The sequence below is a fragment of the Mustela putorius genome, unplaced genomic scaffold, assembly GCF_011764305.1.
Source record: "Mustela putorius furo isolate JIRA1106 unplaced genomic scaffold, ASM1176430v1.1 tig00003845_pilon_pilon_pilon, whole genome shotgun sequence".
Lineage (NCBI taxonomy): Eukaryota > Metazoa > Chordata > Mammalia > Carnivora > Mustelidae > Mustela > Mustela putorius.
Window position 1 is genome coordinate 41,215,384 of NW_025421998.1, and position 25,138 is coordinate 41,240,521.

At 39.8% G+C, this 25,138-nt stretch overlaps 1 protein-coding gene across 1 annotated transcript in view; it reads left to right on the forward strand.

The window, feature by feature from the left end:
• Window positions 1-17,871, forward strand: part of GLCCI1 (glucocorticoid induced 1) — a 129,380-nt gene extending 111,509 nt beyond the window's left edge. The window contains exons 8-9 of the mRNA XM_045089726.1: window positions 13,630-13,750; window positions 14,936-17,871. Of these exons, the coding sequence (XP_044945661.1) occupies window positions 13,630-13,750; window positions 14,936-15,281 (467 nt within the window). The 3' untranslated portion in view covers window positions 15,282-17,871. The remainder of the gene's footprint in view (window positions 1-13,629; window positions 13,751-14,935) is intronic.
• Window positions 17,872-25,138: the final 7,267 nt, after the last annotated feature.

Here is a 25,138-nt window from a genome sequence, read left to right on the forward strand (position 1 = left end):
TTTGATAAGCACCTACCAGATGTCAGAGGTTGTTATGGTATGTAAAAGAATTATTAACTAAAACCGATAAGAGGGTGGCACCTCTGGGATTTTTGTTACTTTTTGGCCTCACCTGTCTCCCCTGACTCTCCTGTCCCTGTGTCAGGCACTTGGCCACCTCTTACTCTCTTTCTGTTTCTGGCCCCCTTGGACCCAGACCCAGATGGCAGCAAAGATTGCCCAGCTTCCCCCTCCCTAGTTACTTCCAAGAAAACACTGAACTTATCACACATTTACTGCTTCTCACCACAGAGAAATCCACCATAGGCCAGACTTTTAAAACTTAAAAAGGTAAAAGTTATAGAAACTTATAGATTTTTGTGGTCCTTGTCCTGATTTGACCGTCATTCCCCTTCATTTTTTTTTTTAATTTGGAGGTATTATTACATTTAAATTGCCAGATTTTAAGTGCTCAGCCCAGTGAATTTTTACATATGTATGCACTCATGAAACTACTACCTAGATGAAGATACAGAACATTTTTAGCATCCCAGAAGGTTCCCTCGGGCCGTCTTCCCCTCTCCATCTGGAAGTAACCACTGTTCTGATTTCCATCGCCATAATTTAATTTTTTCATGTACTGTATTTTACAGAAATGGAATGGTGCATGTGTATTCTTGTGTCTGGCTTCTTTCACTCATCATTATGCCTAACTCTCTGCTGAGATGTTAAATAGCAGTTACTTTGGACTTTGTCTTCTGCTTTTCTTTCTGTGGTTGGATCTCCGGAGCCCTCTGCTTGTTTTTCACCCTTTCATGATTGACAAGCCTTGTGCACTTCCTTCCTCCATTAGGGAGGTACTGAAGGCATACCATAGGCATCTCTTTGCTTCAAGTGGGAGGTCTTGATATTTCATAGAATGTCAGGCGAGGGAACTTTGATTTCACTGAGGCATCATCCTACTGGCAAAAACACCTTCAGTCATTTCCTCGTAACATATACTCTGGATGTTTCACAGTTAAACAAAAAAACACTTCGCTTCTAATAGGATTATGAAGGTAATCGGAAATATTTAGAGAATAGTAATTTGTTTTAGGCTACACGAGTGGTAAGTGGCAAGAGGGATCTGTCTTGATTCCAAAACCTGTATTCTGTGTTTGTTATATCAGTAGAAAGGATAAGTGCAGTCCAGGTTGACTACTCTTGCTATTTTTCAGTCCATGTAGTTGGGGAAAGTAAAATTAGCGGTAATAATAAGGCTAGGCAATTAATTTCTGGAGTTTTGTTTTCTTCTTTCTAAGTTTAATATTGTGCATAATTGAGAGACACTGAACCAAAAAGAAAGTGTATTGGGAAGATGATGAGTGAGTTCTACTCTGGTTAACTGTTTAAGAGATTGCCTTCAGGACATCTATGTGTTAATATTCAGTGAGGCAGATAAATACATGGTTTCAGAAAAGGTACTCACTTAGATCCAAGTTTAAAACAGTATATGTTTTTACATAGGACATATGCAAGTTTAAGGAGTACAGTAATGATTTGATACATGTATATATATTTGCAAAATGTTTACCACAATAAAGTTAGTTACCATATCCTTCACCTCACGTAATTACCATTTTGTTGTTGTTGCTATGGTGAGAACATTAAAGTTTTACTCTCGTAGCAGCTTTGAAGTATGCAATACAGTGTTATTAACTGTAGTTACCATGCTGTACCTTAGATTCCCAGACCTTATTCATCTTATAACTGAAAGTTTGTACTCTTTGACTGTCATCTTCCTATATTCTTGGTTCCCGGCAACCACTGTTCTACTCTCTATTTCTTTAAGTTTGATGTTTTTAAGATTCCACGTATAAATAAGATCATACAGTGTTTTTCTCTGACTTATTTCATTTACCATAATGCCCTGAAGGTCCTATTCCTCTTTTTTTTTTTTTTAAATGTAAAGTGAGAACATTGGTCCAGATCATCTCTAAGATGATCTGGATCATCTTAGATCTGGGTAATCAGTTTTTTCCTAATCAAAAAAATAATTCTTAATGAAGTGGGAGGGTGATAATACCTATCTCAGTATCATTATTAGGCTTAATGAGATATTGTAGCAAAGTGCTTATTAGCACAACCATTGGTCCATAGTAAACAATAAATTGTGTTGGGTATGACTAATTGTGACTTTTTAAAAATCTGCGTAAAAGTTATGGAGCACTCAATCATTTTAGACATTTTTCTCTATACTACAAGATTATTTCAGCTTGGGAATTAAGACACTAGTTTTTTAACATACTGACCATATTTAGCTTTGAGTATTACTTTGTGATTGAGATTAAGATGATGTTACTGTTCCCTGGAAAATAGGTGACCATGTATTATAATGTGCACTTTCTAGTTCTTAAATAAACCAAGTCCCCTCTTTGTGAAGAAAAAATTAAAATAACATCTGTAGGAACTGTGGCTCAGTTGGTTAAGCAGCTGCCTTCGGCTCAGGTCATGATCCCAGCGTCCTGGGATCGAGTCCCACATCGGGCTCCTTGCTCGGCAGGGAGCCTACTTGTCCCTTTGCCTCTGCCTGCCTCTTTGTCTGCCTGTGCTCGCTCGCTCTCTCTCCTCTGTCTCTGGCAAATAAATAAATAAAATCTTAAAAAAAAAAATTAAAATAACATCTGTCTCTCTTATATATGTTTATACATACACACACATATGGACTTTAGGATCAGGAATGGAGGTTTATGTATTCAACTGAGTTTATCCTCCCAGTTGAAGAAACATTTGTTATAATGGACTGTATGTCAGGAACTCCACTAGAGAATGGAGGAGAAATAGAAATGAATAAGATGTGAAATCTGTTTTTAAGGAATTTATGGTCTAATACAGAACAATAGTAACATAAATAAATAATACACTATTATACAAGTATGTTCAGAATACCAAAGGTACTAAAGAGTGAGTTGTTATATAGTTTCTGAAACCTACATATTTTATGTGATTTAAACTATAGAAATAGTCTCTGACTCGTTATTTCTCTATGTACAGACCGAATTTTGTGTTTTTTTTAAAGATACCCATTCTTATAATTTGCATTTTCCAGTTAAGAAAAAAGTGGAAGCTATACATTTTGAATAGGTTTGTATTATTAACAATGAAGATAGAATTGATACTGTGATTTTGTAGTCAACTTGAATATACTTGGAGTACCAGCATATTCTGCAGTTCCTGTGAAGGAACTTTCTCTGTGGTAGAATAGCCAGTTCAAACATTGTTAGGCCCTTGGATACGTGTGCTCAAGAGGGGAGGGGGTAGCCATTGTGAATACGTGCTCTCATGAGGGATGTGCTAGTGAGCGGATTAGTTTTCTAATACTCATCTGTGATATACTTAACCTTTTCATGATTTTGCTAACATTATTTCTTCTTATTCCTAACATACAATCTTTTCCATGAGCCATGTATAATTGAGACCTATAAAGTAATTTCAATTGATTAGTATATTGGTTTTTTCCTTTGGCTATTTCAGTTGCAGTGCCAGGACAAAAGCACTCTATTGAGAAAGGTCCAGCCATTAAGAGACTGTTTCAGGTTTAGAAAATAGTCAGGTTTCTAAACCTGAAAACAGGTTTTTCCATTTTTTGCTAGGTTTTTTCAGGGACCTAAAGACTGAAGACAGCCTGGCTACATGTATAAGTTGTCAGGCTAACAAATGTAGTACCCACTACAGTTCCTACAGTGTGGTCCGTATGGAGAATTCAGGATCCAGAGTAAGAGTTCTCATCTTGACATCCTCAGAATATACCCTAAGAGTTAGCATAAATTTTTTTACATTATCATGGCCGAAATGCAAGGCAGAAAAATAGTCACTTATGTAATAGAAATGGCAACATCAGAATATTCTTTTAGCAGCTCTGCCAGTGCTCCTCATGGTGGCCCGAGTGGAGCTGGGTGAACCACAAGCTTGAGCCGTGAGCCTGCCACTTAGAATTGATCTTTGGCACAGTTCACTTAGGCAGTTGTTCTACAGTTCTGTGGTTTTGCAAGATATTTTGGAAACACTGATCATTCTAATCATGAAGTCAACTGAACCATTCTCCTCAGGCCAGCTACGAACAATCATATTCCAAGAGTCCATAAATTTAGTACTTGGAACTTAAACTGCATTTTCCCACAAGAACAACGTATATTAGGTGGATGGAGTTTCCCAAGGCCAATGCATATAAGCCTATTTACCTCATACTGTGATTAACTCATAAATATTAATATTCCTAAACTTTGGTTGTTAGGACTGAGTATCCCTTGGTTGTAGGGGAGAAAGAAATAAAGTATTACCTTGTCTTTTCTGGGCCCCGGGGCTGCACCTAGTCAAACTTTTGAAAGAGACTCTTTTTGACATCATCTTACTCCTTTCTACTTACATTTTAACTCTATTTGCATTTATCTCTAGGGCTCTTATATCTCTAGGGATTTTCTTTGATCTTTGCCCTTAACAGACTTTAACCCTCTATCTTCCAGAGAGCCTATAATCAGTTGAGATTTTGTAGTACTTTTCTCTTTGTGTTTTATATTGTGAAAATAAATATGTCGTACATACTGCTTTTAGCCACTACATCTTAAAATCACTGCTTTTGAGCCTCAGTCTGTTTTCTCTATCAAAAAAGCCTCATATAGTTCTCGGATGCCTTATTATCCTAGAAGAACCTCTTGGTGGTAAAGTCACAGAGTATAGAGATAAAACATTGCAGTATTCCGTGGGTTAATGATGACCTATTCTAGAATCCTGTCCCTAACATCATCTCCCTGTTTCTCTTTTTCAAGATAACATTTAAAATCACTTATATTCCCATGTCTGACAGCACTTAAGAAGCATCCAGGAAATGCCTATTTCCCCTCTTTAGGAAAATGTTCACAGTTGCACTGAGGGCAGATGCTATGCTGGTACTCTCTGGATGACGTGTTATTATTTATAATTCAAAACTAATAAGTATGCATCTCAGTTCTAATAGGTATAAGCTGAAGTCCAGAATAGAAGCAAACTCAAATTGATTAACATGCCTGCATATATATGTCACTTAATCTCCTATTATCTATTCACCAGAATATAAGCTCCAGCAGGAGCAGGTAACCTCATTTTGCTCCTTGCTTCCTCCTCAGCAAATGGAGTAGTGCCTAGCACGGAGCATTGCCTAGTGGAGATACTTTTAGGTATTCCTTTAAGACATTTCTTTATGGTATGTCCTTTTTTTTCCCCCTAAGATTTTATTTTATTTATTTATTTATTTATTTGACAGACAGAGAGATCACCAGTAGGCAGAGAGGCAGGCAGAGAGAGAGAGGGAAGCAGGCTCCCTGCTGAGCAGAGAGCCCAATGCGGAACTCGATCCCAGGACCCTGGGATCATGACCTGAGCCGAAGGCAGAGGCTTAACCCACTGAGCCACCAGGCGCCCGGTATGTCCATTTTTAAGGGTGTATTTTTATAGTTGTGTTGAACATCAGTATCTTTTTCTTTAGGTTATTGTATGTGTTAGGCTTTTGAATGTTCGGGAAGGGTGTGATAATGTCCTCCCTTCCCATTGTCACCAAAAAAAAAAAAAAAAAAAGACAAGACAGTAAAGAGAACTAAACAAGTAAGATTATACTAATTTAATGATGAGCTTTTGTTGGAAAAGAAGCCATGAAGTTCAAATTCCCTATTGAACTGCTGTCAAGGGATGTAACTTTGCTAAAATCCATCTCATCTTCCACTCTGATCAGGACAGGGGAGAAAATAGGGTATCAGCTAGATTAGAGGAAAAGGGGATCTATTTAATTTTTTTCTCCCTGTTATCTTTTGTGTTTCTTTAAGAATATCAACACATAGAGGCCGTTCCTTATACCTTGTCTCCTTGTGAGACTAATAGAAGGCAGGTCCAATGAAGCTGTTACCTGAGCTATAAGATTTCAATTAGAAGCATGGACCATTAGACAGAAGGAATGTGATCAATCATCTGTTCCCCTCCTCATATCTCCAGTGAGGGCTTTAAGTTGAGCTAGATCAAAACGTAGTAAGACAGAGAGCCTAATGGTAATGAGCTCCGACTCGGGTACAACTGGGTTGAATCCCTGCTCTGCCACTTACCAAATCATGTGTCCTTGGGCAAGTTACTCAACCTCTCTGTATCTCAGTTTCTTACCTATAAATTAGGGATAATGGTGGTACCTGCCTCATAGGATTATTGCAGTGATCAGATGTGCTCGGGTGATTTTACTTTTGTCATCTCCTGTAATATTACCACAATCTTATGAGTAGGGGACAGTGTTGTTATTTTAAGAAAGGGGAATCTGAGGGTGTTGAAAATGAAGTAACTTTCCTAAATTCTTTGGAGTCCAACAGTGATCTTCTGTAGGAACCTCCTACAACTACTGGCTACCCTTGCAGGAAGAATAGCCTTATGCAGGCATTCAGCTGTGAAAGGTCCGGGTGTATGGAGAACAGTCAGAAACTGTGTGGTTAGAACACAGGGGTGAAGGGTGGGGAGCAGAAAGCAGCGAGAGGAGAGAGGTTGAATGGTCACTGTTTCATAAGGGGCCTTGTAGGCCTTCTGAAGAGAAATGACAGACCAAGCACAGATCTTTGTTAGCTAAAAGACATGACCAGCTTTATCTTTAAAGGCCACACGCAGGTGGAACTACCGAAATGGAGACAGCAGAAGGACAAGATAAGGTGCTATTTAAATAGTCTGGTCCTGTAGTCTCCAAACTTATTTATCACGTGTTCTTTTAGCAATGTTGAATCTGTTCATATATTTCTAAGTTATGTATGTATTTAATTCAGTCCACAAACTAAATATGTACTAGCGAAGCAAACTTTCTTATTTCTAAAGAGAGAAAGTAAACATATATGTAAATGTTCTAATATTCCTGCGTGTCAGCAGATTGTTTTGTGCCCTGAGTTGGGAAACCACAGGTGCAGGGCAGAGCGAGATTGGGGTATGCAGAGAACTTGGAGGACAGGGGCTGAAGAGGAGTCAAGCAGCGCCTGGTGGCTGGCTGATCGAAGGATGAGGTATGGGAGGGGAAAGGCCAGGTTCTAACAGAGTTCTAGTTTGGGAGATGCAGAAGGTGATTAACCACCATTAATTAGGCACTGAGTATCAAAGAAGGAATGGGCTTTAAGGAGAAAATAGTGATAAGTCTAAGATTCTATGTTGGTTTCTGCCCAAAGACATTATAATTCCATTTTTCTTTAGCAAGAAGGGGGTGGGCAGAGTAAATACTGAGTTTTACCTAATACAGTAAGACAACATTTAAAGCATTTTGCTTTGCCTTCTATTTTGCACATAGTTAAGTGCTCAGTAAATATTTAAGTGAGCATTTAAAATTACAGTGAAATTTTTATTATAAGTGTTTATTTTTCCCCATTAGCACACTTTCGGAGCAGTTTAATATGAACAGTGTATTTTAGCTTTTTGAAAACTGACATCCTGGAAATATTTCCATTTAAAAAGCTCAAGAGTATAAAAATTAAGATTGTATCAGAATGATTTTCCTAAGAATCTCAATTACTTTTTTTTTTTTTAAGATTTTTTATTTTTTTATTTGAGAGGAGAGAGGTCAGAGGGAGAAACAGACTCCCTGCAGAGCTGGGAGCCCGATGGGGACTCGATCCCAGGAGTCCAGGATCATGACCTGAGCCGAAGGCAGTTGCTTAACCAAATGAGCCACCCAGGTGCCCTTTTTTCTTTTTTTTTTTTTTTAAGATTTTTTAGAGAATCTTAATTACATCTAAAGCTATAAAATATTCTATATAATCTGAAATTTACTTTCAGTGTAACTATTGTGATTATATTTAAAAGAGGCAGGATTTTAGTCTATAAATTGGTTTGAGGACTGTGTTCAATAAACTATTTTGCTTTCATTTTTAACTGCCATGTCAGATAGGCAAATTCAGTGTGACCCGTTAGCATATCAACAACTCTAGGTCCCACTTCAAGTTAATAATTATAAGCCCTGTTCTGCATATCAGGATTGTTTATGGAAAAAAGTTTGCACTTACTGTGATACACAAAAATAAAGGAGCAGCTGTGATTTGTGTGCTTAATTTACAAATTGTTAATTCAGTAAATACTTAAGGAACAGTAAGTGATTAAAACACCTCCCCCCATATGACAAATATTTGATTAATGGAACCAGACATTTGGAATGTAAGTTAAGCCCAGTATTCAAAACACAGTCTTACTTGAAGCAGAGTTCAAAAATGGAAGGACCTTACCTTCTTTATTGAATGCTGGTCTAAGGGAGATACTAGCTACAGCTGATGTCTTGTTTTATTAAAATCCTGTAACCTTCTCTTAAAGGTTGACTTTGAAATTTTAGAGACACCTTAGAGACTACTTGTAAAAGCCAAATTTTCTCCTTAACTTGTTTCCAATTTGGTCTTGGAGTTAACTGAACGCATTTTCAATGCAGTTGGCAATAACAACAGGTTCCAGAATTTGTTGCCAAGGAATGCTATACAGTTTTGTGTTCTCTCCTGATTACATTAGGTTGTCGAACCACACTACAGCTGATAATTTCATTTCCTGAAGCAAAAGAAGTAATTTTAATACTAGAGTAGTAATTATCTAGGTCCTATTTTTAGTCGGTCATACTTCTAATCTAACTCTATTGGCTACCTTTTCATTATGCTTCTCATCTGTCATTGAGTATAGTTTTGGTGGAACTCTACTCTCACTTACCAGACTCTTACTCCATTGTGAAGATAGAATAAGAAGGACGTTTTCCTGGTTAGATCTTTGTACAAGAATCTAGAGTCCGCTTTAGACATTGATTTGAATTTCAGGATAATAGAGGATGACATTATGAACTGGCAGAATCTATGCTGGGCAGTCTCAACGGGGGAATCTGGTAGTCCACGTGTTCCCCTGCCTCCCTACCAGACACCAAATCTTACCTTTATACACCTGAATAGAAGTAGAATGCGTGGATCTTTTAAAAATAACGTTCTTGGGACGCCTGGGTGGCTCAGTTGGTTGGACGACTGCCTTCGGCTCAGGTCATGATCCTGGAGTCCGGGATCGAGTCCCACATCGGACTCCAAGCTCCATGGGGAGTTTGCTTCTCTCTCTGACCTTCTCCTCGTTCATGCTCTCTCTCACTGTCTCTCTCTCAAGTAAATAAATTTTTTTTAAAAAATCTTAAAAAAAAATAACTTTCTTATTCCTCTCTTCTGCTGAGAAAAAGTAGAATAGGTGCTTAATTTCTGGATGGCTCACCATTTTAAATTAGCAAACTAGGAACAACATGTGCTTGCTTCTGTTAAAGTCATATTTATTGAGAGTTCACTATGTTTCAGGCGTCGTCTTGATTCTTTTATACATGTTTTTCATAGCTACATATCAGTAGTTCCATTTTGTAGATCAAAAAAGGGATCAGACTTTTCCTAGGTGTCAGGCCTGGTAGAAGTCAGGCAAGGCAGCCCGATTCCAAACCAGTGTTTTGACCTTTTCATGATTGGCTTTCAAATTTGACTCTGTTAAAAGCGTGTGGGGGTTTTACCAAAAAACGTGGAGGAGGGGAGCACATGCTGGGGAGGAACCCCAGACTAATAAAATTAGAATATCTTAGAGATGAGGTCTGGACAGTGATATTTGTTGGTATTTTTGAAACCTCTCCTAATGAGTCTAATGTGAAACCAGAGTTAAGAACTGCTGCTCTGTAATTGCATAGCTTGTTTTAGTACTAATTTCGCTTCATTTGATAAAGTGATCTGATAGTAAGAGACATCTAAAGACTTCAGGCTAGAATAGAACCATAGCAAAGATTTTACATACCTACCTGCAGAAAGACTTAACTGAATAATATGATTTTTTATGCTGAAATTGGGACCATATTTAATATACCAGAAATAATGAAGGCCATATATAAGGAGAAATTCAGAAAACTATAAAAGTACATGTAGTTTAAAAAAAATACTGTTTCTCTGTGGAATTTCATTGTCTAAAACACCTCTAATTTTTTCAAGTTTTAACTCATCATGAGTTCAAAAATATTTGATAAGCTACTTGTATTTTAATGGTAAATATGGTACACATGTATAAGTATTATCTATTATAACAGCCAATAAAATAGTTCCATACTCCTGATTTTCAGAGTTGGGTGATTCTTTAAAGAGATAGGTAAGACTATTATAAATACAGACAGACAGAATCATATTTGTTACATTTCATTTTATTAATTGACATTGGCTATGATGTTGTAGGAATATAAAGTAACATTTAATGTGAACTAAATGTCTAGTTATTTCCTACTAAGAGATAACAGAATGTGAAAATTTATCATGCTTGTGAACAAGAAGGATTGAATTAAGATTACTGTGAGACTTTTCATCTTGAAGTTCCTGAGCAGACATGCTTACCTCACATTTATGTTCTGTTACTGAACTCTTCATTAAACTCAACACAGAGGTTTGAATGAATCCGTTAAAGACTCCAAGTCTGAAATGGATAGAATAGTTGTTCATGTGAGTTGTTTTTATTTATTTATTTATTATTTACTTTAGAGAGAGTGAGTGTGGGGGAGGGACAGGGATAGTCTTAGGCAGACTCTGTTCTGAGCATGGAGCCCAATGCGGGGCTTGATATCACAACCCTGAGATCACAACCTGAGCTGAAACCAAGAATCGGACACTTAACTGACTGTACCACCCGGGTACCCCTATGAGTGATGTTGTTTTTAAATAATGCCACCTTGTAAACAAAAAAATAGGACCCTTGTTAGGACCCTTAAAAATGCCACAGGATTTTAGTTAGGAGTGGTAATTCCTTTAGTTTTCTAGAAGCTCAGAAAGGCATTTGTGTTCAAAGTTATACAACTAGAGACAGAGCTGAAACCACAGACAGGGTGTCTCCATTTTCTCTTCCTCTTTGCTTTCTACCAGATTGCATACTCACCTGAGGAAAAAACTCCAGATTGAGCAAATCTGTTGGTTTCAATTTTTTTTTCCAAGCTTTGTCTTTCCAGACCACCAAACATTCAAATAAATGTTAGATATATATATTCTCAACAACAAAACCCAACTTTTTAAAAAATTTTTTTAAATTTTTTAATAAACATATATTATTAGCCCCAGGGGTACAGGTCTTTGAATCACCAGGTTTACATACTTCATAGCACTCACCTTAGCACATACCTTCCCAAATGTCCATGACCCCACCACCCTCTCCCAACACCCCTCCCCCGGGACACCCTCAGTTTGTTTTGTGACATTAAGAGTCTCTTTTGAAAAACCAACTTTTTTCATTGAGGAGGCAAAGAGATATAATAGTACTGAATATTATCTTTCTAAGATGGCAGTATATTTATTGTTTAATATTAAACAGCCCCCCATCCCCCCAAAAAGAACAAGAATGTTTAAGTGGGTAAAATTTTAAAAATATAAGTCTCTGTGGGGTGCCTGGGTGGCTCAGTGGATTAAGCCGCTGCCTTTGGCTCAGGTCGTGATCTCAGGGTCCTTGGATCGAGTCCCGCATCGGGCTCTCTGCTCAGCAGGGAGCCTGCTTCTCCTCTGTCTCTGCCTGCTGCTCTGCCTACTTGTGATCTCTCTCTCTGTGTCAAATAAATAAATAAAATCTTTAAAAATATATATATATAAGTCTCTGAAATTAGAAAAAATTTAGGAAGAAACACTATTTGATTTATTGTAGATGTTAATAAGAAGACAGTTTTGCAGACTGTCCAACTCACATCTAGCTTTCAGTCCTGGAAGAGTCCCTTGAAACCATTACTGAAGTCAGGAAAGAAATCCTGCAGTCAGCTTGGTGATGTCGTACAGAAGGAGAGCCCAGGAAACTGCAGCTGTGGCCAAGATGACTTTTCTGACATGCTGATGGGGAGAGTCCTTGACCACTGACACAGTCACACTCCCGCTCAAAGCCCAAAAAAGCTTGTCATAGCTGTTGAGCCCACGACTTCAGGCCAGTTGTGCCCTTCCTGGGTTCTGCTGTCACCAACAGGAAACTCCCCAGAGGCGTCACACATCTTCTCTCCTTTGCCTTGCATTGCCTCTATGGGCCTTTTTGCTGCTTGGACGGGAAAGCGGGGTCAGGCTTTATTACAACGAGCTCAAGGCCTTGTTCTCACCACTTTTTGACTGTGGACCAGTCTTTTCCATCTGGCCTCACTCAAGTAGAGAACAGCAAACTCAGACTCTAGCCAGGTTAGTTATGTTGTGCAACCACCTACGAGAGAAAATTATATTCTTCCTGCTGCCTCGCATTTGTGTAAGTAATGTAAGATGAATGTTAAAAAATTTTAAGAAAATCCTTAAATCTGAATGGCACGTGAAAAAACCAAACTTAATTCTAAGACCCAGTTTCTTCCAAAGGTCTGTAGGAACATCTGTAACAGTAGTGACAGAGAAACTCTGGTTTTTTAGGTTTCACAGTGGTGTGGCCTTTTGTAGATAGTGATTTCCCAGAGTTACTGCCATATTTAAACCTAAGCATGCATCTCCATTCCCAAGACTAACATAGATGCTCTTTGAATCATTCACCAAATACACTAAGTGCGCCTCAAGAGTCTACTTTCTAAGCATGTATTATAGTTCATTAATGATGATAAAAACATCGCTATTTTTCAGATTCTGAATATTGTGCTGTGTTCTGTAGCCTAAACTAAAGCAACTCATCAAAATTGTGACAAACATAATTATGATGCCAATGCCAGCTTTCAGAAATATACGTAAAAATCAGACATCTCAACAGAATGTGAGCTTAGTATTTTAGCAGTGGGGATTGGTTTGCATTAAGTCAGAATTTGTTTAAATGGGACTATTCTATTTATACAGGTATGTTACTGACTTTACAGCTTGGCGTCTTACAAAGATAATGACACATTTTGGTAGATTTGAATTTCCAAAATCCTTTGCCAGGTAGGAAAGGGAGAAATTACATATAGGTTTTATGGCCTTTCATGAATAGACCATTTTCTTTTTTTGGTCAAAAATGTGAAGAAAACATATTAGTAGAGATGCTTTTAGATTTCTCATGCTTTGAGTTGCAAAAATACAAACTGCTGGAAAAAGTCTTTTATATAAGACCTTTTAAAGGAGAAATTCTGAGCAAACTCTGTTTTCATAGTGGGCTAAGGGAAAAAGACATTATGTGTTGTAAACCTGTTTTTTTCCCTGCATACATTTATTTGTGGTGTTTAAGAAAAGTAATGTTTCTGCTAGGAACATTTGTAATGAAGATTATTCCACATGCTAAAATTTTTAATTAAATTGGTTGGACAGTGAGAAAACAGAGTACCCTGTATTATAATCTCTTATAATTCTCTCGCATGATTTATACATATTATCCCATTCATTTACATTTTGAAATACATACCGCTGTTTTTGTTTTCCAGATTATAGTTCTACTTTATTCAAAATGCAATTTCTGACCAAAATAACGCCCTTTTATGTTCCGTGGTATGGCAGATTACTGTTGCATCGAAGCTTCTATTTCTAAGAAATGTACTACGTGAGGCTGTTAGTAATAGCTGTGCAATAAAGGAAGTTCTGTGGTGGAAGCAGAGGGGCCATAGTGGATAAACTGGGCAAAAGGCTGCTTGTTTGGAAATCAAACTTAATTTAAAAGAGCTTTCAATCACTAGTTAATATAACTGCTTTAAATTTACAGACAGTGGGAGTAGCTCACCGTTACCCAAGTACGCTTCATCTCCCAAACCAAACAACAGCTACATGTTCAAACGGGAGCCCCCAGAGGGATGTGAGCGAGTGAAGGTCTTTGAGGAACTGGCGTAAGTAATGTCTTTTCTATCAGCTGGGATCTGCAAAGCTGTAAAGCTTTTTACTGAGACCAGTTGATTACAGATGAATCAACTACTCCATCCAGCTGATAATGCGTTTTAAAACCAAATTATGAAAAGAGAATTGAATAGGCAGAAGGGATCTTAGTGGAGAATTGGAGCCTACGTGTTGGAAATACATAAGCTAATACAAAAAAGCTTGGAAACTTATCCCTACAACCTAAAAGGTCTATTTTTTAATCACTATGGATTATCCTTTCCAAAGCTCTACTAATTTGGATGGCTAACAAGAAGGTGTTCAGCAGCAAAGTTAGTATCTAAGATGGCTGGCCTTATGACAGGATCCCAAAGCCAGAAGGAAACTAACTTGTCTCCCTGTAGACACATCTAGCATGTGTATTCGTTTAATGTAGACATCTCATCCACAGATATTTTTTCTTTTTGAAATTTCATAAATTAGAAATTAAAGGAAAGGTTCATGCTGTAAATACTTGGCAGACTAGCTCAGGGGGGGAAAAAAAAAAGACTGTGAGACTGTGTGGCTGTTGGACTCACTCATCCCTTTGTCCCAGTACAGGTGCCTGGGGAAGGCTGCTGTACTCTTGCAACCTGGAAGGGGACAGAGACCGGTCTTGCAGGAGTTGATGGCTTAGTTCCTGGGAATGGGAGGGGAGGAAAGTCTTGAGGACCCTGCTCTGTTGGGCTGACTTGCTCTTTGCGAAATTCCTGAAACTTTTTTTTTAACCCCCTGATTTGTTAGTAGAAGCTTGTATAGTGATGCAGAAAAAGGAGAAAGTGCTTAAAACCAAATATATGATTAGGTAATCCCTCTCCCATTATACTTTTCCTTAGCAGAAATGGTCATTCTAACGTGGCATAATCTTCAACTATAATGTAGGACGTTTTTCCATCTCCCTAAATGATTGAAAGCAAACTAATGATCTCGGAAAAAAATTGCCCAGTCCTTTTGGAATCCTTTCGTCTCAAATATCACTTGGTGCTGTGTGCATCCGTAGTCTGCCAGCTGACTTGTGCTATGGAAGATGTTTACCCCTCTGTGTACACTTAACTCATTCCCCGCCATTCACATTGTAGCTGTCGTAGAGAACTCCAGCTAATTCAGAAAGCTTGGAAGCTTTTCGTGATTGTAAATGTCATTTTCTTTTTCGGTTTTAGGTCTCGTCAGCCTATCTCAGCCCCTCTCTTTTCATGTCCTGACAAAAACAAGGTTAATTTCATCCCCACCGGATCAGCTTTCTGTCCTGTAAAACTTCTAGGCCCTCTCTTACCTGCCTCCGACCTGATGCTCAAGAACTCTCCTAATTCAGGCCAGAGCTCAGCCCTGGCCACTCTGACCGTCGAGCAGCTCTCCTCCCGGGTTTCCTTTACGTCTCTTTCCGACGACACCAGCTCGGTGGGCACCATGGAGGCCTCCGTCCAGCAGCCATCCCAGCAGCAGCAGCTCCTGCAGGACCTGCAGGGCGAGGAGCACATCTCTGCTCAGAACTATGTGATCATCTAAAACCGGGGGGGAGCTGGCCTCTACCCTACCTTCACGGATTAGGAACTAGACCTCAGACAGCTTATCTGCATGGAGTGACAAACTTTCAGAACACCACCACCACCAACAGAATACTTAGCAGCATCAGAAAGTATCTCAACACTGATCTTGGCAGGGACGGAACTCCTATTCAGCAGTTTTTGTGGAAAGCAGGACTGCTTGCAAAATGTGTGTGTCATTCAGCGTTTTAAGTGGAGACTATGCATTTCATAGTATGTTTGACAGATTAGTACTGTGTCCTGTGTTTTGTTCCAAATTCTTCAGTATAAATAAGCTCTATATCAAAAAGTTGCCTGTCTAAATAGAAAATGTCTTGCTGTGTTTTGTCCTATGGAAAATACTGTACTTCAGGATTATGTTTACAATTGATCCAGGTGTTTGTTTCTAACTTCTATAATACATACAATGCAAAAAAATAAATAAGTAAATGGCCACAACAGTTGCACAGTGCCCACCCTATGGCCTAGCTTCAGGTACTTCAGTTGAAGTCTAAACTCAGGTAACTTGGAATGTATATCATATTGGGATATTAAATATTTCACAGCTAAAAAGCTAAAGAGGGAACATCACTCTTTTGCCTTTCCTTATTTTATGCATTTCCCTTTCCTCATTACATTCCACATTCTTCGAATAAGAAGTGCATTCAACCCTAGGAGAACAATAATCCTGGACATGGGTGAACATGAGGAGAACCAGCAAATCTGTGGTGTCTGACATCACTTTTGTCGTGCGGTTACAAGTAAAACACAACTGTTGAATTCACTGTTTCAACATGTGTACATGTGGCTTCTTTTTTTTTTTTTTTTTTTTAAACAAATTCAGGTGTTGCTCAGTTCCTGACTGTTACAATGTTGCAAATGAAGTGTCTCCGGTACCAGGCTGTACATAAACATTCCAATTGTGTGTGTTGGAATTTAACAAGAAAGTCTAGGTTTAATTGCAAAAAAAGTGATCTCTCACAAGGGATGGGTGAGATTTTTTTGTTTATATTGGCCAGCAGAGTCACAAAGTGCTGTTGTTTTAGCTAAAGGCATTATTAATGTTCTGTTTCTCTCTCGGAAGTTCTTTAACTTGAGGGTTTACAAATGTCACACTTTTTGGTTCTTGTTTTCCTCCAGCAGTTGAGGTGCATGAGTTGCATTCATGTGGAGAGAGAATGTGTGGGTCTCAGAAGCAGTGCAGCACAGAAAGCTGGTTGTTTGGTGACTTAGAAAAGCAGTAGTTTGCAGCTGTCTCTTCAAGCCTCTCCTCACAGTATCATGGATGGTTCTGTTAGTATTTCAGATGTGCAAAGTAAAGCAAAAACCCAAGTAAATCGCCTTGCACTTGCAGACTCGACCTGAATTCTCAACGAAGTTGTGTGATGAGAGCCCTAGATAATCCCAGTTGGTCAGTGGAAGAGCCCAACTCTCAGACTTTGTTTTCTGCAGCACAAAGAGAGTCTCCAAAAGCAAAGGGAAGTTTTTGTATTTTTATTCCATTGCTTTTAGTTCAGTAAAGCATAGAGTTGTTTCATCTGTACCTACAGTATATGGCACTGTTTTCTTAAGAATTAGGGGAATAAGGTGCTTACAGTCACAGGAACGTTTCAGTTCCCTTCAGTCATTCCTTGGGGTTTCTTTGTTTTATTTTCTAAGGAGGTTGAAGAAGGAAGGGGTGATAGAGAAGAAAGCAACACCATTGATTTTTTTTTTAAAGAAATTATATATATATATGTATATGTATATGTTTGCGTGTGTATGTATTCTGTGTATTATTTTGTCATGATCCCAATTATCTTCTTTCCACCAAAGTTTGCAGTAATATTCTCTCCTGAAGGTGCATTCTGGCTCCTTTAAATTAGTCAGTGTTATATTGTAGGAGACTGTCATGGAAAAGGACTCAGTTTACTTTTGCCATTTTCACAGGGGAACCTTTTAAAACAATCTCTTCAGCAGCAGACACCTTTAACCCTAATAATCTCAGGCCTTGATGAAAATACTATATTTTGTAGATTATGGTTAAAGGGAGAAAATTATTAGTTCTGTAAGATAAATATGAGCTCCATTAACTTCTGATATCTGGTTTAGCATTACATAATGTGTTGATCCTACGCTCTGCTTTTGTCCAAATATGATGCAATAGTGTATCAATATCAATTTCTGAAAGATGGACTGAATGGTTTTTTGGTGATAAAATCTGATGTACGATATTTATAGTGACATGTGCTTTTATTTTCTCATGAGAAACTAAATATTAATTGTGTTGTACATTTGTTCTTAGCATATATTAAAGTTTTGAACCAAATGTGTTAAAGCGTATGCTTTGCCACGTAAACTTCCCAGAAGTTGTTGAGCTCAAATGTATCCTACATCCAGCTGTAGAAATTTGTCAGAAATTGTTTAAATTTTGTATATAGTTGTACTGTTTAATTCTAGCCACTGCGCTGAACAGTATTGGAGTTACCATACAATATGGCTTTACACAAGGAAATGTGTGGCTTTTGTTTTGTATTTTTTCGGTATAGAAGTTCCTGTGTCTTATTTAAATAAAGTTATTAGTAAAACTGGAATAGTTCACATATATCTTTGGAAAGACTGGGTTGTTAGCATCTTACCTTGACAGAGAGGGACTCAGATCAGGTTGATGGCGGTGGTATCCAGTGCTCACTGAATTCCTGACCTGCATCTCTGGCACTGGAGGGACTCTGACTGAATCGGATTTCCACAGCCTGATGTCTTCTGGACAGGTCATTTGCATACTTTCCATCACAAGGTAAGAAGCTGGATGACTAAAGCTTTGAGTCTTTGTACTGGTTTCCCAGCTGTGAGCCCCTTAAAGAGAGAAAACACTGTCCCCCACGTCTTTATTTTATACCCAGGAATTATTTATGGAAATAATTTGTTTAAATTCAGTGACATCACCTCAAAGGAAGTGTGGGGTATTCCCTGCAAAGGAAACTGGCAAAATTTTTAATTTTTTACTCTTCGGTTAGGTTTAGATTGGGATAAGAGGGAGAAAACCTTAACAGAACAAAGGAGTGTTGATGTTATGCCCAGCTATCCAAATAGGGTCATAATAGGCCCCATTTTGGTCTCAGGCCACCGCCTGAGAGCAAAAACAAACCTCTTTGAGAAATAATTTACTAGCAGAGTGTTCCTTTCTGAAGCACATCTCATCAAAGAGGTTGTTAAGATTTTACCTTTAAGATTAACTTAAAAATAACATGGCTGTGCTTTGCACTGAAAAAAAGTAAAACGTAATTTTTTTTAATGGTGAGATTTATCAACCACCTTCTTTTTTATTTTTTTTTAATTAACATATAATCTGTTACTAACCCCAGGGGTACAGGTCTGAATCACCAGGTTTACACACTTCACAGCACTCACCGTAGCACATACCCTCCCCAATGTCCATAACCCTGCTACCCTTCTCCCTACCTCCCTACCCCCAGCAACCCTCAGTTTTCTCAACCACCTTCTTGAGGATGACACATAATTTAGGCAGGAAACTATCTTAGGTTAGAAGTTTATTTCAGGTGACTGAAGGAAAAGTGGAATTCTCAGCTCTCTCTAGGCTTGACTCGGTCATATAAGCTTAAACAGCCCTGAGCAATAAATTAGTAACAAGTTGCAAAATTAAACCCAAGGAACTAAAAACAAAACAAAACAAAAAGCTAAAGAACATGGAGGGGGAAAATAGATACCTAAGAACGTAGATGCTTAGCCTTGTGTTAGCTAAAACTAATCACTTGAAGTTTGTGAATAGTGCAAAATTAACTTTGCCCCCACCCCTTCCAACTCTGAAGTGCCATTATTCCCATGTTCCCAGCAGCTCCTCCCTTCGACCCCATCTGTGGGACTCTCAAGTGTGTGTGTGTGTGTGTGTGTGAAGATGGGTCCTTTAATTCACACCTTGAGTCATACCTGGAATGCTATCATCTAGCATCCCAGTTCTGGTTTTCTAGAGGACGTCTCCTCTCAGACTTCTTGTCTCATCTCCACTTCATTGATTAAATGGAATGAAGACACTGTCTTGTCCCATGTGGTACTAAATTGTCCCATGTGGTACTAAATCAGCTCTTTGCCTTTATATTCCAATTCTTCCTTTTTCCCAGAGGACAATTGGAATCCCATGTCCTGAAGTTTTTCTCCACCTAAACCTCTCATATTTGCCTTTTTGTCTTCCTATTATTTCACTGTTAAATTTCAAGCTGCAGATCAGACAGCTGTCTTATGGACGAATTTCTTTTGAAATGGAATTCCGATGGCAAGGAAACAAAATCATTTCGTATACTAGACTTCCAATAACCTCTATAGCTGTAGACCAGGTGTCAACCAACCCTGCTTGTGGCCAAATCTGCCCCACGCCTTTTTTTTTGTTGTTGTAAATAAAATCTGACTTGAACAAAGCCACACTCAGTCATGTATAAATTATGGCTATTTTGCAATAGAGACATTCTGGCCCACAATGCCTAAAATAATATTTTACTATCTGGTCCTTTACAGAAAAAATGTGCTCACCTTTGCCGGAGACCAAAGAGTAAACTAGATATAGACAACTTGTATCATAACATGGTGGCTTTTTAAATATATCCACAAATTCTTTGATACTCCCCTCAAAGAGGTAGAGCTTCATTTTCCTCCCCTTGAAGTGTGGGCTGGACTTAACGAATGGAGTGTGGCAGTGATGGCTGTCACTTGCAAGATCAGGTTGTAAAAAGGCTTCTGTCTTGGGCGTGTACTCTCGTGGATCACTTGCTATGGGAGAAGCTCTGCTGTGAGGATACTCGGGAAGTCTGTGGGGAGAGGCCCACATGGCAAGGAGCATTGGCTGCTAGCTAACGAGGAACTGAGGGCCCCTGCCAGCAGCCATGTGGGTGAGCTTGGAAGCAGATCCTTCAGCCCCAGCGGAGCCTTGAGATGACTGCAACCCCAGCCGGCAGCTTGGCTGCAGCCTCACGACAGACCTTGAGCCAGACCTGCTAAACCACGCCTGGGTTCCCGAAACTCTGAAACCCTGTGAGATCAGCAGTTTGTTGTTTTAAGGTGCTGAATTTGGGGGTAATTTCTTACATAGGGTTAGATAAATAATACAACACAGCAGTGCCCTGTGCGCCTCTTCCCCAACCACATAGACCCATTACTGCCACCGAGATCTCACCTAAGGTCTTATTATGCCATAATGTCCCCTCGGTCCAGAAAGTGAGGCTTGCCCTTTTTAAAATAAATACTTCGTGATAAAAAGCCCTGTGGGGGACACCTGGGTGGCTCAGTCAGTTAAGCGTCTGACTTTGGCTCAGGTCGTGATCCCAGGGTCCTGGGATTGAGTCCCACCCAGGTCAGACTTCTTGCTGGGCAGGGAGCCTGTTTCTCCCTCTGCCTGCCTCTTCCCTTGCTTGTGTGCACGCGCACTCTTTCTCTCTCTGACAAATAAATTCTTAAAAAAAAAAAAAAACCACCACCAACAACAAACAAAAAACCATGTTGAACTAGGTTGAAGATAAAGCTTCCTCATACAGGATTTTGTTCTGTTATTTGAACAACTCACAACGTTACATATACTGTGTATGCCTAAGAGTTATCTTGTTTAATATTAAACTCTCATCCAAGACAATGGGGAGAGAAATTAAATCCTTGAAGAAAACCATTCCCTGTGGAAAATGATCCAAGAAGAGGTGGGTGATCAGGTGATCAGTTTTCAATGCTGGAAAAAAAGAAAGAATCTCAAGAAAATGAGAAGTATTTCCTCCTTGAATGTCTTAGTTCTTTTCCTTAATGGGACGCTGGTGACCCATTGGTTCTAAAACTGCCTATTCCGTTTCGCTGGCCTTTGTATCTCTCAAAGAGAGGAAGGTTGTTTGAAAGGTTCCGGATCAGTGTGGTGGTGGACCCTCCCATTTAAAACAGCCATTTTCTTAGCACTAAGAATTTGAATAATTAGATCACTTTTCCTACAAATGATTTTCTGATAAGGAATGGGTCCCGTTTCACACTATAAATTCTACTCGAGTCTTGGCATCAGTTTTAAGCAAGACTCTGTGACATTCCTTTGGCCAGAATTGGGTGAGGTTCTGTAGGCAATGGATGTTATTTCAAACCACTGTCTGGAAGCAGGCGGGATAAAAGGTAGATGTAGGGCTCCACAGGACCTGCCAAATGGGGAGGAGGCTTCATGCAGGAAAGGCAAACCATTTCTCAGGTTTTCTCTCCCACTGTGTGAAGGAAAAGGGTTACACTCAAGGAACAAAAGTTAAGAAAGGACACGGCTCCTGTGTGGCAATTAACAGCCTGCCATTTTCCATATGGACTGAAATTAAGGCAAACGGGCTAATCTTAACTCACTCTCAATCTGCCCATTTGATTACAGACAAAAGCCTCGGTGTGGTCTCCCATGCCTCCCTTCCCTGTGACCACCCTGGGAGCTACTGTAAGGAGAAACGATTCCTTTTCCAATCCCTGACCCTTCCTCCCTATCACTCCCCTCAGCCCGTGACCTCCTCCCCATTTGGCAGGTCCTGCAGGAGGACAGTCCGAGGGGAGGGGGACAAGCGAGGAAGAAGGACTGAAGATGGTTACACCTGGGAAATAGGGCCTGTGGGACAGGGGAAGAGACTGTGAGGGGAGCTTTTGCTACATAGTCACGTCCTTTTGAAATACCTAGGTTTTCTTCTGCCAATGAGTCTGTATTTCTATTGTCACATTTCATAAAAGAAGAAAAGGAAGCAATCTGACCTCCTTGCTCCAGGATTGCTAGCAGTCCTTTCCCTGTGCCCACACCACCTTCTCATCAACCATCCATCAGTCAGCCAGTCTGCCACAGCAAGTGGATAGGACTGAGCTGACTGCTTTTCATCACCCCTAGTATACAGACAAGGTAAAATCCCAGGGAAGTGATCCACATGAAAATAAATGTTTAACCTCACTAGTAAAACAATGCAAATTAAAACAATGGTATGTTGCCTTTAAACTGGCAAAGAGTAAAGAGAAGGATGATAGTGCTAAGGGGGTGAGAGGGATAGGGTTACTCTCACAGCTCCTCGTAGAAGAATAAATCGGCACATCCTTTCTGAACAAGAATGTGGTAGCACTTACGCCAAGGGGCAAAAGGCAGGTCACAAACCCTGTGTGATCTCTTGGTTTTGTAAAAATACATATATGTGTGAGTAAAAAAAAAAAGAACGTACAAAAATTAATAGTGGTTATGCTTGGGTTGTGGATACTTTGCCTTAACATTTGCATTTCTGTTTTCCTAAGTTTTCTCAGAAACCTTATAATTTTATAAAATCATGTTAAAATCTACTTATCAAGGGAGGGGGAAAAAGGTAGAGAGAAAATGAAGGACATGGCAGCAAAAGATAGAGCTTTAATGGAAATGAACAGAAGATCTCTTAAAGTCAAGGTGGCTGGAGAGAAGGCCTGGAAGAATAAACTTCCGTTCAGTGGAAGGATCCAAAGGTACATATAGTTTCGTGCCTTTCCACGTCTCAACACCCTCATACTCCCGTATACAGGATTAAATTATTTAAGCCTAGAAGGGCATTTGGGGGAAGTCTGCAGTAGTTCAGAGGACAGAATGTTCTCTGGAGTGTGGCCCATACTACCAGCACTCCACTCAGTTGAGATAGATTTATGAAGTGGGCACCAGAGAGTATAGAAAACTGTCCTGTCATTTATCCTTCTTGAATTGCCTCATCTAGAAAACTACAAAAACCTGGGCCACCGGGCTGGGGCGGGGCCGGGGAGGGGGGGGGCGCTCAGTGTGTTAAAGCCTCTGCCTTTGGCTCAGGTCATGATTCCAGGATCCTGGGATGAAGCCCTGCTTCAGGCTCTCTGTTCAGCAGGGAGCCTGCTCCCCGACCTTCTCTCTCTGCCTGCCTCTCTGCCTACTTGTGATCTCTCAATACACTCTTTATGGAGAGTTGTTTAGTCTTGTTTTACAAAGATTACCTGAAATGTATGCACGTGAGATGGGTGTCCACCAGGATTTGTGTTAGAGAAGATTGGAGATCAAGGCCCTAGACAAGCTGCAGTGTAGAATCTGGCTCCTCCCATTCATCTTTGAATCTGTAGCCGACTTAAGAGAGTGGGGGAAGGAAGCAACTTCGGGATTCAGATATTTACTTATTTCTTCTTCTTGGTGCATTTCTCCCCCTTACTCACCAAATTGAGTCTCAGCACGTTGCCATTTGTGATTTCAGTCATCTGGCAGGCCACACCTGTTCCTGCATGTTGGAAGCCAGAGGCAGTGTGGCATGAAGGAATAGGGTCCAGGTCTGGGCATCAGACAAGAATGTGCTAGGGAGTTCTTATTTATAAAATAGCAATAATAATTCTCAGTTAGCTTTTGCCATAATCAAAGAACCCAGCCTGGGGGACCTAAACAGCAGAAATTTCTCACAGTTCTGGAGACAGGAAGTCCCAGATCAAGGTCCTAGTCCAGTTTCTAGGAAAGCCTTTCTGGCTTGCAGACAGCTCCTTACATGGCCTTTCCCCTATCCCTTCTTCTGACACTACCATCGTATTGGATAAGGCCCCGCCCTTAGGACCTCATTTTACCTTAACTACCTCCTAAGGCCCTAGCTCCAACTTTGAGCTTCTTCGGGGTTCACAACATTTGAACCAACAGCTTCAACGTCTGAATCTTTGGGGAGACACAATTCAGTACAGGGCAAATACCTACCTTCCATTAAGGAAATGCAAATTAAAACCACAATGAGCTATCCCTTTGTACCCACCAGGATGGTTATAATCAAGAAGACAAGTAGTTACAAGCGTCGGTGGGGATATGGAGAAATCGCAACTCTCACGAACTGCTGATGGTCCTGCAAAATAGTGCAGCCGCTGTGGGAAACAGCCTAGCTGTTCCTCGAAAGGTTAAGCACATGACCCAGCCATTCCACTTCTAGGTAGAGACCCAAGACAGTAAGAACACATGTCTACACAAAGACATATAAACACATGTTCATAGTGGCATCATATTTAATAGCCCCTCAAATGGAAAGAATTCTAATGTCCAAAAATTTAATGACTGGATAAATGTGTTAGAGCCATGTGATTGACTATTAGTCAGCAATAAAGAGGAATGAAATACTGACACATGCTATAGCATGGATGAGCCTGAAAAACGTGCCAAGGGCAAGAAGCCAGTTACCCAAGACCATACATGTGATTCCAGTCATATGGAATGTCTGCTTTAGGCAAATCCATAAAGGCAGAAAGTAAAATTAGTGGTCATCAGGGTCTGGGGTAGGCTGGAACGGGGAGTCATTGCTAGTGCTAGCACAGCGTTTCTGTTGGGGATGGCGAAAAGTGTTCTGGAATTGGATAATGGTGATGGGTGCAGAACCTTGGGAATATACCAAAAATCATGGAGTTGTATACTTAAAAAGATAATGTTTATGGTATGTGAATTTTAATTCAAACAATGAACCCAGCATGCCAAAAATCCTACTCTTGTAGGGTAATTAAGAGGATGAAAGGGACTTAGGTGCACATAGAACAGTGCCCGACATAAAGCATCCCCTGGGTAATAGCTGTTTTTATTTTCCATAGTCCACAAAGGGTCAGAAAGTGTGAAGGTGTAAAGCCATACACGTGGTTCCACAAGCCTAAAAATCTCTCTCGGATGTCTTCGAGGACATTCACTGCACGCACCTACTTCTTCCTCTCCTGTTCCCTGACATTTGCATCTCTCCTTGCCTTCTGCAGGCCGGTCAGTCAGGCACCCACCACCCCGGCTGCCACGTAAAAAGCCCGCGTGTGCACCTCCCACCTTATTCTCCCACAGCCCTCCACGTCTCCCCTGCTCACTGGGCCTCTGTGCCCAGCTCTCCTTAC